Source organism: Panthera leo, chromosome E1 (assembly GCF_018350215.1).
Source record: "Panthera leo isolate Ple1 chromosome E1, P.leo_Ple1_pat1.1, whole genome shotgun sequence".
Taxonomy (NCBI): domain Eukaryota; kingdom Metazoa; phylum Chordata; class Mammalia; order Carnivora; family Felidae; genus Panthera; species Panthera leo.
In genome coordinates this window covers 25,440,484-25,457,323 of record NC_056692.1, presented here as the reverse complement: position 1 = coordinate 25,457,323, position 16,840 = coordinate 25,440,484, and the positions used below count along the sequence as shown (strand labels likewise).

General features: G+C 34.4%; 1 protein-coding gene across 12 annotated transcripts in view; it reads right to left on the bottom strand.

Annotated features, from left to right (window-relative positions):
- The window catches only part of BCAS3 (BCAS3 microtubule associated cell migration factor), a 608,014-nt gene that overhangs the window by 461,777 nt on the left and 129,397 nt on the right, over positions 1 to 16,840 (bottom strand). For all 12 annotated transcript variants that reach the window (XM_042915733.1, XM_042915732.1, XM_042915730.1 and 9 more), the window contains one exon: positions 1,520 to 1,627. In XM_042915733.1, coding sequence (XP_042771667.1) covers positions 1,520 to 1,627 — 108 coding nt within the window. The remainder of the gene's footprint in view (positions 1 to 1,519; positions 1,628 to 16,840) is intronic.

Here is a 16,840-nt window from a genome sequence, read left to right as displayed (position 1 = left end):
CAAGTGTGTGCAAGTTGCTGTTTGGCTAAGTAGGTATGTAATCTGTTGTGTGAGACAGCACAAGGACACTTGAAAAAGGGCTTTCATTACATTTTCCCAGGTTAAATATATTATCCATTGGATCCAGCCATTCAATAATGTTGATTTTGAATAATTTGCTGTGTCATTGGATAATTACATGATCCCAACAATAATATTTCTGTTTCCTATAATTTTGAGTTTGAGATTATTTAAAGTATAAATATGCATAATAATTAGATCTTCACTATGAACTGCACACTATCACTGAACAGCTTTTCTTTGTCCTAGTTCATGTTTTTATACTTGAATTCAAACACTTTTTTCATTAGTATCAAAGCCCACATATCCTTTTAGTTTGCATTTGTCAGGTCTGTCTTTAGCTTCTTTTTATATTCAGCCTTTCTGAGTCACTTTTTGAATCTCTTTAAAATCTAACCCAAGAGTCTTTTATTACAAAATTTATTTTATATTGACACAGCACAAAATATTGTGTTTTCCATGTTCCATGTGTTTGCTTTTTGATGAGATGTTCAGATTTACGGTTTGCATCCATGACCTTGATCAAGACATTTTCCAATGCAGGGCTGCAATTTTCTCAAACGTAAAATGAAGTGCTGAGTAATAGAAGATTCTTAAGGTCCCTTTCTCCCCTAATATTCAATGGCTGTAAGTTAAATCTTCATTATCATTAGGTCAGGTTCAACCCAGATCTGAGTGTTTTCTTAGAGATTTTAACAAAATAGATTTGAAAGAAGGAAAATGTATCTAATCCATGCTTTAGTTCTACTGTTAAATATAAATAAATAACAATATTTAAAAGCCACTTTTATTGTTCAGATATATGTTTTGTTTTGATGAATGCTAACAGGAAAGTTATATTTCACATTATAAACCAGTAAACCCACAGAAGTTCATACATTCTATATATTAAAAAGCTATGTTATACATGTAAAAAAGTTCCCCAAAGCAATGCTTAATCTTTGTACATTTGCTTACTTTTTGTTCTTTTCCATTTCAGTTTTAAAATACTGATTATGACTCGCTAAACTTAATTCACTAATGGATCAAGACTGGAAGTTTGAAAACATTCATTCAGAAATCTTAACAGTTACTCCACTTGGCAAAATTCAGGGAAGGTATTTTGTAACTTTAAAAAAAATAAATAAATCAAAGATAGTCAATGATACCAGTAGAGCTCTACATGCCCAGGAGGTGCATTACTTTGTATAAGAAACACATGAAAGGGGCACCAAAGTGGCTCAGTCAGCTGGTTAAGCATCCCACTTCGGCTCAGGTCATGATCTCGAGGTTCATGGGTTTGAGCCCCACATGGGGCTCTGTGCTGACAGCTCTAAGCCTGAAGCCTGCTTCGGATTCTGTGTGTGTGTCTCTCTCTCCCTTCCCCTGCTCAGTCTGTCTGTCTGTCTCTCTCTCTCAAAAATAAATAAACATTAAAAAATATTTTTTAAAAAGAAGAAATACATGAAAAAGTGCTTACCGCTTGTTGCAGTGGAGATCATAGATAGGTGTTTTAAACTGAATAGACTTGACCATCTCACCAGTACGAAGTGAATATAGATCTACACAACAGTAAGGTGGACTTGTGCTAAAAGAAAGAAAGAAAGAAAGAAAGAAAGAAAGAAAGAAAGAAAGAAAGAAAGAAGAAAGAAAGAAAGAAAGAAAGAAAGAAAGAAAGAAAGACAAAGAAAAAAAGACAAAAGCCATATTTTTAAAAATGTGGGGGGAGCCAGTAAACTCTATATTTTCCTATTAACATAATCTTAAAACCCCTAATTAACATAATAGAAGGAAATTTACTTGAACTATTAAAATAGTTCATAATATAATATATCCCAATCAATTCATTTCATTAATGCAAAATTAAGGGAAAAAAAGAAAATAAAACTCATTCACCAAATTGTCACTATACAAAAGAAAACTATAAGATTATCTCAATAAATACATAAAAGTATTTGATAAAATTAAAAACTTGTTCATAAGAAATATTTCATTAATCTGATAATGTATAGTAACCTTAAAACTAAGAAAAATTATCAATTGTATATAATGGTAAAACATTGAAAACCTTCACCCTAAAATCAGGAACTAGACAAGAATACTCATTATTACCACATCTACTCAAGACAGTATGGAAAGTCCTGTGCATAAGGCAAGAAAAGAAATTACTGTAAGGAAGAAAAAAAGCTGTCATTATTTGCCAAGAATTTGCCTGTGTATGTATAAAACCCAGTAAGACAAATCTGTATGTCAAAATATACATAAAGACAACCCCACAATAAAGAAGAACCATTACTATATGGATTAATACATGAATTAATTGGTAATATGGATTGCTAATTAATTGACATATCAATTTACCCGGTCACTAGGTACAATACCACCCATATTTTTATAAATTAAGGACAAACCATTATAAAGTGAAATTTTAAATCCATATATATTGGATATATGAATATATTGAATACCTTGGAATAAATCTAAGTAAAAATTTTGACATATTTACACAAAAAGAAACAAAACAAAACAAATCAAAATAAACTGAAGTATATACCATAGGCTGACAGACTTTCTAAACTGAAACAGTTCAACACTAATAAAAAATCTACCAGAATGAGACCTCACTCCAAAATGTATATAAATATACATTCCACATGATCAGATTATTTTGGAAAGGTATAGTAATTAAGAGACTGGGTTCTTGACTCTAGAACAGATAAAGAGATTCATGTTTCCACCTTAACAAGGTAGGAAAAGAAGAACAAGTTAAATCCAATAAAAGTGCAATGAGGGAATTAATAATAAAATACAATATGAAATCAATGAATTGAAACGGGAGTAAGCAAAAGAAAACATGAAACCTAGTTTTCTGAAACCAATCTACAAAGAAACAAATAATTTGACTATTCCAGTATCTATAAAAGAAACTGAACTGATAATTTAAAACTTCTCACAGTGAAATCCTTGTAAAAATGGCTCATTTGTAAATCCTATTAATCATTTAAACAAAAATGTTTAGATATCCTACATAAACACTTTCAGAAGGTAGAAGAGGAGTAACTTCTCAACTTATTTTATGAAGCAAGTAACACCTGATTGCAAAACTAAACAAATACTTTGGAAGAAACTACAGATACATTTCTGTATCTATGTATCTCATGACTATACATAAAAATTCTCCAACAAAATATTAACAAATCAAATCCAGCGATACAAAATGAGACGAGGTTTATCCCAGGAATGAAAGGTTGTTGCATATAAGACAACTTCAAATTGCTGAAGGACATCTACACAGACTTAAAAACAAAACAAAACAAACAAAAAAAAACTTTCACCAAAATATCAAGAACAAGGCAAACCTGTCTGCTCTGACCACTCTCATTTAACAAGTTAATTTCTAAATATTTATGAAAATTTGCAAAACATGATTAGTGACTTTATATGTATGAAACATTATTAATCTATAATAATTAAGATAATAGGAGATGTCACCTCACATCTGTTAGAATGGCTATTATCAAAAAGATAAGAAATATGAGTTAGCAAGGGTGCAAAGAAAAGGGAACTCTTGTGCATTGATGGTGGGACATGTAAATTGCAGCACTCACTATGGAAAATAGTATGGAGGTCCCTCAAAAAATTAAAACCAAGAAACAGACTCTTAACTATAGAAAACAAGCTGATGGTTACCAGAGGGGAAGTGAATGGGGGTATGTGAAATAGGTAAAGGGGATTAAGGGTTGCACTTGTGATGAGCACCAGGTGTTGTATGGAAGTGTTGAATCACTAAATTCTATATCTGAAACTAATATTATGCTGTATGTTAACTGGAATTTAAGTTAAAAACAATTTTTTTAAGTAAAAATATCATGTGATTCAGCAATTCCACCTCTGGGTATTTATTAAAAAAAAAAAAAAAAAAAAAAAGGCTCACTCAAGGGGCACATGGTGGCTTAATGGGTTAAGCATCCAACTCTGACTTTGGCTCAGGTCATGATCTCGCTGTTCGTGGGTGGGTTCAATCCCCGGACAGAGTTCTGCACTGGAGCACGGAGCCTGCTTGGGATTCCGTCTCCCTCTTTCTACCCCTCCCCCACCTGCTATCGCCCTCAAAATAAATAAACATAAAACTTAAAATAATAATAATAATAATAATAATAATAATAATAAAAGATACATCATGCACTGGTATGTTCATTGCAGCACTATTTACAACAGCCAAGACATGGAAGCAACCTGGGTCCATCAATGGATAAAAGGATAGAGAAAATGTGGTAGATACAGATATACATACACAATAGAGCATTATTCAGGCATTTTTAAAAAAAGGAAATCTTGCCATTTGTGACATGGATACACCTTGAGGGCATTATGCTGAGTGAAATAAGTCAATGACAAATATTGTATGATCTCACATATATGCGGAATTAAAAAAAAAAACAAAACAAAAAAGATGAACTCATCAATTCAGAGAACAGACTATACTTGCCAGAGGTAGGGGGTAGGCAAAATGGGAGAAGATGGACAAAAGGAAAAAACACCCAGTTAGAAGATTAATAAGTCCTGCGGATACAATGTAGAGCATGGTGACTATAGTTAACAATACTGTATTATATATTTAAAAGTTGCTAAGAGAGTAGGTCTTAAAAGTTCTCATCAAAAGTAAAATATGGTAACTGTGTGGTGACAAATATTAACTATACTTACTGTGGTGATCATTTTGCAGTATACACAAATATCAAATCATTACATCATATACCTGAAACTAATATAATGTCATATGACAAGTGTATCTCAATTTAAGAAAAAAAATGGTATTATGATACTGGTCTGAGCCCAGACATATAGGTCAAGGAAGCAGAATAGAGCGTCCATAAATAAACGCACATGTATGACCTAATGATTTTCATCAAAGGTGCCATATAATTAAGTGATGAAAGAATAATTTTTAAACAAATGTTGCATTTAAAAATTAGTTACTTGCATGGAAGGAATTAAATTTTTCCCTAACTTATGTATAAAAAATAACTCAAAATAGATCACAGCCTAAGAATATAAGAACCAAATAGTTTCTAGAACAAAATATAGATAAAATATATTTTTTTAAGATTGATTGATTCATTGATTGATTGATTTATATGCAGAGGGACGGGTAGAGAGAGAGGGACAGAGAAAATCCCAAGCAGGCTCTGTGCTAGGATTCAGCACAGAGCCTGATGTGGAGCTCAAACTCAAGATCATGAGATCATAACCTAAGCCAAAATCAAGACTCGGACACTTCACCACCTGAGCCATCTAGGTGCCCCTAGATAAATCTATTTCTTAAATAAGAAAAAGAAAGTATGAACACAGACATAACTGACAACACAAAATTATCAAAACAAATTTTATTTTTTGGGGAATGCAAGCTGGTGCAGCCAATCTGGAAACCAGTATGGAGGTTCCTCAAAAAACTAAAAATAGAACTAACTACCCTACGACCCAGTAATTGCACTACTACGCATTGATCCACAGGATACAGGTGTGCTGTTTCGAAGGGACACATGCACCCCCATGTTTATAGCAGCACTATCAACAATAGCCAAAGTATGGAAAAAGCCCAAATGTCCATCAATGGATGAACGGATAAAGAAGATATGGTATATATATACAATGGAGTATTACTCGGCAATCAAAAAGAATGAAATCTTGCCATTTGCGACTATGTGGATGGAACTGGAGGATATTATGCTAAGTGAAATTAGTCAGTCAGAGGAAGACAAGTATCATATGACTTCACTCATATGAGGACTTTAAGAGACAAAACAGATGAACATAAGGGAAGGGAAACAAAAATAATATAAAAACAGGGAGGGGGACAAAACACAAGAGACTCTTAAATATGGAGAACAAACCGAGGGTTACTGGAGGGGTTGTGGGAGGGGGGATGGGCTAAATGGGTAACGGGCACTAAGGAATTTATTCCTGAAATCATTGTTGCACTATATGCTAATTTGGATGTAAATTTTAAAAAATAAAAAATAAAATTTAAAAAAAATTTGTAATTGATATTTAAAAATGAACAAGCAAGCCCCGTATCGTGAGAAAATATTTTCAAAAGATATATCTGACTAAGGGTTTGTACCCAGAGCATAAAAAGAACTCTTATCATTCAACAATAATGATACATACAACACATTTTTTAATGGCCATAATATTTGACACTTTACCAAGGAAATACAGAGAGGGCAACTAAACACTTGAAAAGATGCTGAACATCATGGAAATACAAATTAAAACCACTAAACCACTAAGGGATACCACTATACTCATTAGAATGGCTAAAATTTAAGACTGGCAATATAAGAATGCAAAGTAATTAAAACTGTCATACACTGCTGTTAGGAATGCAAAATACTCACTTTGAAAAATAGTTTAGCTGCTTTTTATACAGTGAACATACCCTTACTGCGTGTCACATCTAGGTAATTTGTTACTCATAATAACAAAACACTTAAATGTAAGTCAATAAGTGAATGGATAAATATACTATGATATATTGAGGTAATGCAATATTACTCAGCAATTTTGAAAAATGAATTATCCATACAAAATGAATCTTAAAACCATTAGGAAGTGAGAAAGAAAAGGTCAGATACAAAAGTCCACACACTGCATGAGTCCCTTTTCAATGAAAAGCTTCAAAGGTAAAACTATAATTACTGGAAGTAGATCAGTTGTTGCCAGGGGACAAAGCAAGAGGGAGGTAAAGTGCCATGAGAAAATTCTGGGGATAATGGAAATGTTGCTGTGTCTTGATACACAACTGTATACAAGTGGCAAAACTGGGGTGGGGGGGAAACTAGTAAAACCTGAACTTCAATCTCTAAATTGACACAAGGCAAAAATTCTTTTCTGAATGTTCCCAACTAATTAATCCAGTCCTCTGCTGAGAAGCAATGAGTTAATAATGAATGAAATCTAAAATTTTGCCAGACCAACTGGGAAGAAAAAAACAGCTTGTCACCTTCAATTAGCAGCTCAGTATAGCCACAGTACACTAGAAACTTGAATTCTGATCATTTCACTGGCATCCATACTATGTCACAACTGAGATTCTTCCTGCAGAAAATCTTCAATAGAAACAGACAAAACAAATACTATGAAGGCTCAGTTTAGAGTTAACCAAACAAGACTTGGTAGAATTGAAAAATCTACTTATATGGGGCGGGGAGGGGGGGGGGACCTCTTATTCAATGCCTAACAGAAAAAAGATAATTCTTTTAAAACAAGAGTTTTCAGAAAGTCACACATTCATAAAGGAGTCAGTCATGCTATCTGCCAATAACACAGTTGTGTACACGCCTGACATATCCTTTTGTTCTCTATTTTTTCTCTTTTTAAAAGCCTTGACTATTTCCCTGGGACACAGCAAGACAATCTTAATTTTTCTCATGGGTAGGCTGATGAGAAAGCTTTCCATAACAGCAGCAGTGTGCATGCCCCATAACAGAAAGGATATGTGTTAAACTCAAATGAAGATATGAAACAAGTTTTGACTCTGCACTCTAGTATACACCAAACAGTGCCACAAGAAAGTTGTTTACAGAATGAGTTTTCGTTAGATTTCTAGAATTTGAATGGGGTAACATTTTCATATGTTTGTGTCTGACATTTAAACATAAAGCTGTGACTTAACTTTACAATAAACCTAATTAATTCTTTAAGGAAAAAAGTTCCACATAGATATGTTGAGAGCCAAATGTAGAACGTAACTGAATATATTGCAAGCAAACACCAGAGGTTAGAAGAAAAAGCAGGAATGATACAGTTTTTATTATTAAATGGTTGGTTCAGGAACTCTAACTTGTGAACCCAGCACCTCTGTCTTACCAATACACAGACAGCAACATGCATAGTATAAAGTTATGTTACACTTTTTATAATAAATATAAAATAGACATGAATACAGGGGCGCTTGAGTGGCTCAGTAGGTTAAGCATCCGACTTCGGCTCAGGTCATGGTCTCACAGCTTGTGAGTTCGAGCCCCACATCAGGTTCTGTGCTGACAGCTCAGAGCCCGGAGCCTGCTTTAGATTCTGTGTGCCTCTCTTGCTCTGCTCCTCTCTCACTCATGCTCTGTCTCTCTCTCTCTCAAGAGTAAATAAAACATTTTAAAAATTTTAAAAAATAGGCACGAATACAAATTGTCCTTAACTGACCTTTTCTTTACCTAAGTAGCCTGTTTTATAGTAAGCAACCAAGAACATAAGTTGAAAATTTTTGTATCAGAATAATGTGTCACCTACTGTACCAGTGACCTATACCCATAAGGGAAATTATTAAGCTTCTATTAGAGAGTTTTGGAAAAGTCCTTCCGTAGCCAATGGTATGATATTTACATATTTCATCTATTTCAGTGAAGAGCATTGACTAGAACTACTTAAAGAGCAAATTTTTTTAAAAGCCTCCATTATTGAAAATGCAATGGTTAAATTAAGCAATAAGGAACTATAAAACCAAGTAGTTACATTAGATTTCTCAAAAGGAAAAATATTGAAAGTATTATAAATACCACCTATAAATACCATCTATAAATATTATAGATAAACACCAAGAAAACACTAAACATTTCCATATAAATATCTTGCCTACTTCAGTATTTCTTACTTTCTATGTAATACTTTTCACCACATTAAAAATATTTTAATATATTTAATGTAATTTTTTTATTTTTAGAGCAATTTTTGCTTCACAGCAAAATTGAAAACGTACAGAGATTTTCCATATACCCCTTCCACCATTCATGCATAGACTACCTTTAACAACATCCCCCATCAGAATGGAATGTTTGCTACAATCGATGAATCTACAATGACATATAATCACCCAAAGTCCACAGCTTACATTAGGGTTCATTCTTGGTGTTGTACATTTTATGGGTTTGGACAAATTTATAATGGCATATATCCAACATTATAGTATCATAAGGAATAGACTCACTACCCTAAAATTCCTATATGCTCTGCCTATTCGTCCCTCCTTCACCCCCAACCCCTGACAAACACTAATCTTTTCACTGTCTCCATAGTTTTGCCTTTTCCAGAGAGTAGAGTTGAAATCATATAGGATGTAGCCTTTTCAGACTGGCTTCTTTCACTTAGTAATATGCATTTAACTTTCCCCCATTTAATTTTATGGCTTAATAGTTAATTTTAGTCCTGATTAACATTCCATTACCTGGATGTCAACAGTTTATTTCTCCATTCATCTACTGAAGGATATCGTGATTGTTTCATGTTCTAGCAACTATAAATAAAGCAAATATAAACACCTATGTGCACTTTTTTGTGAAAATTTAAATTTCCAACCCCTTTGGGTAAATACCAAGCAAGGCAATTCATGGATTGTAATGGTATGAGTTTAGCTTTGTATGAAACTGCCAAACCAACAAAGTGGTTTTACCATTTTGCATTCCTCCCAGAAATAAATGAGAGTTCCTGTTGCTCCACAACCTTACCAGCATTTGATGCTGTCAGCTTTCTGGATTTGGGCCATTGTAACAGGTATATAGTGACATCTCATTGTTGTTTTAAATTGGCTTCCCCTGATGACATAAGATACGGAGCATATTTCCACATGCCCATTTGACATCTATATATTGTGTTTGAGGTCTTTTGCCCAATTTTTAATCAGGTTGTTCATTTTCTTATTGTTGGGTTTTAAGAGATCTCTGTCCTTTATCAGATGTGTATTTTCCAAGTGTTTTGTCACTGTTTTGTATTCTTATTCTATTGATGGTGTTTTTGAAAAGCAGAAGTATTTAATTTTAATGATGTCCAAATTTGTTCAGAAAATTGAATCTGTGAAGTATAGGATAACCTCAGAAACATTTCCAGAATAAAGAAGAAATGAATAAAAGGGATGAAATGGAAAACAACAGATAAAAATCACTGAACATAGAAATTCAATTTATGGAAATACATATCATTGAAGAAACTGCCTCAAGATTGTAGCATCAATCCCTACGTGATAATTTCCAGCCTGCCAGCCTACCCTATTTCTTAACTGCCATCCCCTACAATCACATAATTCCTTTAAATGAAAATCATGTTGAATCACTATACTGTATACCTGAAACTAACATAAAACTGTTGTTAATTATAACAAAATTAAAATAAAATGATTTTTTTTACAAAAAGCAAAATCATGTGTGTGGGTATGGGTGTGTAAACTGAATGATATACTGGGTAATTCAGTATATAATACACATGCCCAGAGCCAGATGTATGCTCAGAAAAGAACCACAAGGACACTAGACTTGCATCTCTGTCTGGGCCTTTGACTCTGCACAGGCTGGACGTGAGGGCTAAGGCAGAATAATAGATGGCATAACTACACACTCAAGGACTATTCCAGCTCAGTACCAATTTGCAAAAGTTAGAGTATTTATTTTTTCATTTTGGGGTCTGCCATTTAAGCAAACCTCTGTCAGGTCACTGACTGACTGCCAAGATAATAGAGATTTCAGTAATCACATAAGACGATAAACATACAAAAAGTTTGGAAAAGCCATTAAACAATGGGTAGATGCAGGCAAAACCAGCATACTCTGGGGAGGAGGACAACCTGATGTTCAGAGTTGCCGTATTGCAATATTCAAATGTCCACTGATCAACAAAAAATGCAAGGCATAAAAAAAAAAAAAAAAAAAAAAAAACAGGAAAGTATGGCCTATTCATAGAAAATAAATTGAGAGGGGGGGGGCACTTGGGTGGCTCAGTCGGTTAAGCCTCTGACTTTGGCTCAGGTCATGATCTCGCAGCCCATGAGTTCAAGCCTCGCTTCAGCTCTGTGCTAATAGGTCAGAACCTGGAGTCTGCTTCTGATTCTGTGTCTCCCTCTCTCTCTACCCCTCCCCCACTTGCACTCTGTCTCTCTCTCTCTCTCCCTCTCTCAAAAATAAATAAACATTAAAAAAGAAAATGAAAGAAAAAGAAAGAAAGGCACCTGGGTGGCTCAATTGGTTAAGTGTCCAATCTTGGCTCAGGTCATGATATCACGGTTAGTGAGTTCGAGCCCCATGTCAGGCTCTGTGCTGACAGCTCAGAGTCTGGAGCCTGCTTCGGATTCTGTGTCTCCCTCTCTCTATGCCCCTCCCCAGCTCATGCTCTAAAATAAATAAAACGTCTCTCAAAAATAAACATTAAAAAAAATTTTTTAAGGAAATTAATTGAAAGAAACTATCAAAGGAAACCAAAACATTGTACTTCTCACCATACAAAGAATTTAAATCAATTGATTTAAATATTATGCTCATAGAGCTAAAAGAAACTACAAGAGAGAAAGATGAACAAATTGAGAATATCAATAAAGATCTAGAAATTATGAAAAAAGGAATCACATAGAAATAATGGAACTAAAAAGTACAATAATTAAAATGGAAAACACAATAAACTTGAGAAAGAAAGAAAAAGAAAGAAAGAAAGAACAAGAGAGAAAAAAAGAAAGAAAGAAAAAAAAAGAAAAAGAAAATGGCTTTCGTGATGGCTAACACTTATCAAATGCCTATTCTGAGCCAGACACTTCACATGGTTGGTATCATTTATACTTAACAGTAATCCTGTGATCGAAGTGCTATTATGATCTCCATTTTTCAGAAAAAGAAGCTGAGACTTGGAGAAATTGAATAACTTGCTAAGATCATACAGCTAGCAAGTGGTTTCAAATCCAGTTCCATTGGATTCCAGAGCCTGAACTCCTTACTACTGTCATGCTGGGCTGCAATTTCTCACAGTCAGGAATTCAAATAGCAGAAACAAGTCCAGCTGGAACTTACGAAAAGAACAGAGTCCAAGGTAGTGAGGAGGACACCATTAAACTAGCTGACCAGAGAGTGCAACCTGGGAAGGGAAGCTGTTGTGACCAAATCACATGGTCATGATTCAAATGGAATGGAAGGTACTGAGTGCTGAAGTGCTCTAGGGAGGGCAAAGAACGAGTTCAATGACTACAAGGATGATGGAGACAGCATGGAAGAATGATGCCATTAGAGACGAAGAATGCTATGTGGAAAGCGGCTTGTGCTGGTCTGTGACTTCTGTGAGTTTAAAGGGGCTAGCTCTTCTATCTCCTGCCATCATCTTCTTCAACATTGTGTTGATTTCCTGATTTTACAACTCATCAGAGTCCTGACTTCACAGTTTTGTTCTCCTCCTGGTTATTCAAGTACAATTTATATTAAGTTTAAATCTGTTTTTAAACATTCTCCCCAGCAGTTCTGGGTTCCACTGGGACAAAATTCAGGTAGTAATGTGGGGAGGGGAGTGTATTTGTGCCACACAGGCACCTGCTTATTTCTCTTTGGTTTCAAAGATCTCTATTGATAGGGAAATTACATCCAAGAATGCTCAGCTCTAATACATGTGATATTGCATGCTTGAGGGGCTTTAATAATGATGATTCACATATTTCAAACATTAAAAAGTGACTTTAATGTTCAAAAAATAAAATAAAATAAAGTGGAAAACACACTAAAGGTTTCAAAAGCATATCTGAATATCAGAATAGGCAGAAGATAGAATGTGCAGACTTGAAAATAAGACAACTGAAATTATACATCAGAGGAAAATTAAAAAAGAATGAAGAAAAATTAACACAGCTTATAAGCAACACTATAAATCAACTAAAGTTAGCCAATTTACAGAAGACTCCACCCAACAAAAGAATACATATTCTTCTGAAGTGCACATGGAACATTCTATAGGGTACACCATATGTTAGCCACATAACAAGTCTCAATAAATTTAAAAACAATGAAAACAAGCTTTCTAACCAAAATGGAATGAAATTGCTAATCAAAACCAGAAGGAAAACTGGAAATTCACAAATATGTTGAATTAAACACCTCTTAAACAATCACTGAGCCACAAGTATGTGGGATTAAACAATAAACTCTTTAACAATCAACACCACATTAACGGAATGCAGGGGGCAGGGGAGTTGGGGAGGAACACGTGATCATCTCAAATGATACAGAAAAAGCACTTCCCAAAAGTCAACATCCTTAAATGATAAAAACACATAAGAAACTAGGAATAAAAGAAATTTTCTAAATATCATAAAGGGCATTTATGAAACACCCAGAGCTAACATATTCAATGGCAAAAGACTAAATGTTTTCCCCCTAAAATCAGGAAAAAGAAAAGGATGCCCACTTTTAACACTGCTATTCAACATTATATTGAAAGATCTAGCAAAAGCAGCTGGGCAAGAAAAAGAAATTAAAAGCTTCTAAATTGGAAAAGAAGTTTTATTAACTTGCTCTATTCACAGACAACATGATCCAATACATACAAAATCCCAAAGGATCCAAAAGAAATAATACTAGAACTGATAAATTCATGAAAGCTGCAGAGTATAATATCAAACATATAAACCAGCAGTTATCAATCCAAAAGAGAAATTAAGAAAGCAGTTCCATTAACAACAGCAATGCAATCTCTATCAAAATTCCAAAGATGTATTTTTTTTTTTTTTGCAGAAATGAAAAGCAAACCTAAAAAAGCAAGTAGAAATGCAAGAGGCCCCAAACAGCCTAACAATAATGAAAAAGAACAAACTTGGCAAATTCACATTTCCCAATTGCAAAATTTACAACAAAGTGATTTTAATCAAAACACTGAAATAGTGAAATAATATTAGAGAGATAAACCAATGGAACAGAATTAGGATTCCAGAAACAAACACATACCTCCATGATCAATTAGTTTTTGAGAGAGATGCCAAATCTATTCAATGAGGAGGAAAAGAGTATCTTCAAAAATGGTGCTGGGTAAACTGAAAGTCCATGTGCAAAAGAATAAAGTTGGACTTCTATCTTACATCATATATAAAAATTAACTAAAAATAAATTAAAGACCTAAATATAAGAGCTAAAACTCTAAATTCTTAGAAGGAAAAAAGAGAGATAAATCTTCATGACCTTGGATTTGGCAATATTCTTAGATACAAGACCAAAAGCACAAGCAACAAAAGAAAAAATAGATAAATTGGATTACATCAATATTTTGTGCACAAAACTTTTGTGCATAAAAAGGCATTATAAAACGGTGCCTGGATGGCTCAGTCGGTTGAGCATCTCTTTATTTCAGTTCAGATCATAATCTCACAGTTTGTGAGTTTTAGCCCCACAGTGGGCCCTGTGCTGACAGTGTGGAGCCTGCCTGAGATTCTCTCTTTCTCTCTGCCCCTTCCTTGCTTGCACACATGCTCTGTATCTCTCAAAAATAAACATTCTTTTAAAAACGGGGTATTATCAAGAAAGTGAAAAGACAACCTAAAAAAAATGAGACAATATTTGCATATCAGAGATCAGGTAAGGGTCTAGTACCCAGAATATGTTGAATTCTTACTATTCAACAACAAAAAGACAAACAACCCCATTTACAAAAGGGCAAAGGATATGATTAGACATTTCTCCAAAGAAGACAGAGATATGGCCATCAAACATGAAAAAATGCTTAACATCATTAGTCATTAAGGAAATGCAAATCAAAACCACAATGAGATACCACTTCACACCCACTAGGTTGGTCATAATAAAACAACTGAAAAAGAGCAAGCATCAGCAAGGATGTAGAGAAAGTGGAACCCTGGTCTGTTGCTGGTAGGAATGTAAACTGGTGCAGTCTCCATGGAAAACAGTTTGATGGCTCTAGACATATGGGGCGCCTGGGTGGCTCAGTCGATTGAGCGTCCGACTTCGGCTCAGATCATGATCTCATGGTCTGTGAGTTCAAGCCCTGCGTTGGGCTCTGTGCTGACAGCTCAGAGCCTGGAACCTGCTTCAGATTTTGTGTCTCCCTCTCTCTCTGACCCTCCCCCATTCATGCTCTGTCTCTGTCTCAAAAATAAATAAACGTTAAAAATTTTTTTTAAAATTATCATGTGACCCAGTAATTTCACTCCTAGGTGATATATTCTCATGAGAAATGAAAGCATATGTCTATAGAAATACATGAACATTCATATCAGCATTATTCATAACAATCAAATTGGAAACAACCCATTCATCCCTTTAACTGATGAAAGCATGAACAAACTGTGGTATACACATATGATATAATATTATTTGGCCTTAAAATGAAGTTCCAATTATATGACATTCTGGGAAAGGCAAATATATGGAGATAATAAAAGAAGATCAGAGCTTGCCAGAAGTCAGGGAAAGAGTGAAGGATGAATAGGCAGAGCACATAGAATTTTTAGAGCAGTGAAAATACTCTGCTTGATACAATAATGACAGATACATGCCATTATCCAGTCTGAGAAACACAGTAATATTATTAAACAAGACAGTTAGTGGGAGCATCTATGTGTATATGTTCAACCATATTGATAGAAAAAGGTAATAATTAAGTAGAAAAGGAAACGTGATCTAGAGAATAGAACAGAAGATGGAACCTTGGGGAATAATCACATTTCAAAAATATTACAATATTATTATGCTTTATCAAAATTATTTATTTTCAAGTCTCCAATATACTGTGATCATGTTCAAGCCACTAATGACATATTCATTTTTCATGCCCTCATCATGTGCCTAGAACATAGTATACCATCAATAAATATTTTTGAGAGTAATCAGAGTGAATGAAGGAAAAAGAAGACGTTCAGAAACAGAGTGTAATGAGCAGTGCCCACAATTAAGGACTATCAGTGTAAGGATTTGTGATCTGTTTCATTATATCACACTCAAAAGTTACAAACTTAAAACTCTATCTACTTTGCCATAGTAAACTTAAACAACATCTCCGATCATTTATTTCTGTTTCAGAAACTTTCAAAGGCACTCACTCTCACAGAATTTATTCAACAATTTGTTCAACCTTTCATCTAAGCAGATAAAGCCCTCCATGATATAGACTCAATTTTTTAAATATTTAATTGACACTCTCTCCTTTATTTTATTTTTCTAGAGAAAGTGTGTGAGGAGAGGGGCAGAGGAAGAGAGAGGCGGGGAGGATGCGGGGTAGAATTTTAAGCAGGCTCCATGCTCAGTGCAGAGCTGGACGCGAAGCTTGATCCCATGACCTGGGGATCATGACCTGAGCCAAAATCAAGAGTCAGATGCTCAACCGAGTCACCTAGCCCATGTACCATTAGTGCCTTTTTTTTTTTTTAACTCATGGTCTCTGTCTACCTGGTTCTATTCCATCCCCAACTCCACACACCTAAATCTAACACATTCTTCAGAATAAGCACAATAACATCCTCCTAGCTTGAAGTACTTGCTTCTTTCTTTGAAATCTCATGAATCTGCCAGGTCAATTAAAGATCTACCAGCCATAATCGACTTACAGAGAAATGTCCTACTAACCATTCCATGACTAGTCAGCAGTCTTAAAAGGCCATGCTGTTTGCTACAAAAGCCCTCCCCTTAGACTAGAGGATGTATCTGACTTAAGGACAAGCAACCTATGGGTAGCTGTAGTATAAAACTGTATCCATATAGAGATGTACCATAGCACCTTAAAAAAGGGGAAAAAAAGAATAAAAAAAAGAACTATATTCAGAGAAAAGAGGATTATAGGTGATGGCAGTATATCCTAACACCTCATATATCACATATTTAAAATGGTTAAAGAGCAATAACATTATAAAGCAATATGGAAGTAAACAATGAACAAAATACAGTGTCAAAATTAGGTTTTATTTTCAAAATGATGAAAGAGAATTATTGCCTTTTATATTTTCATTAATCTATTCATTTGATAAATTTAATTACTAATTTCTGTGCTGGATATTCTGAACAAAAAG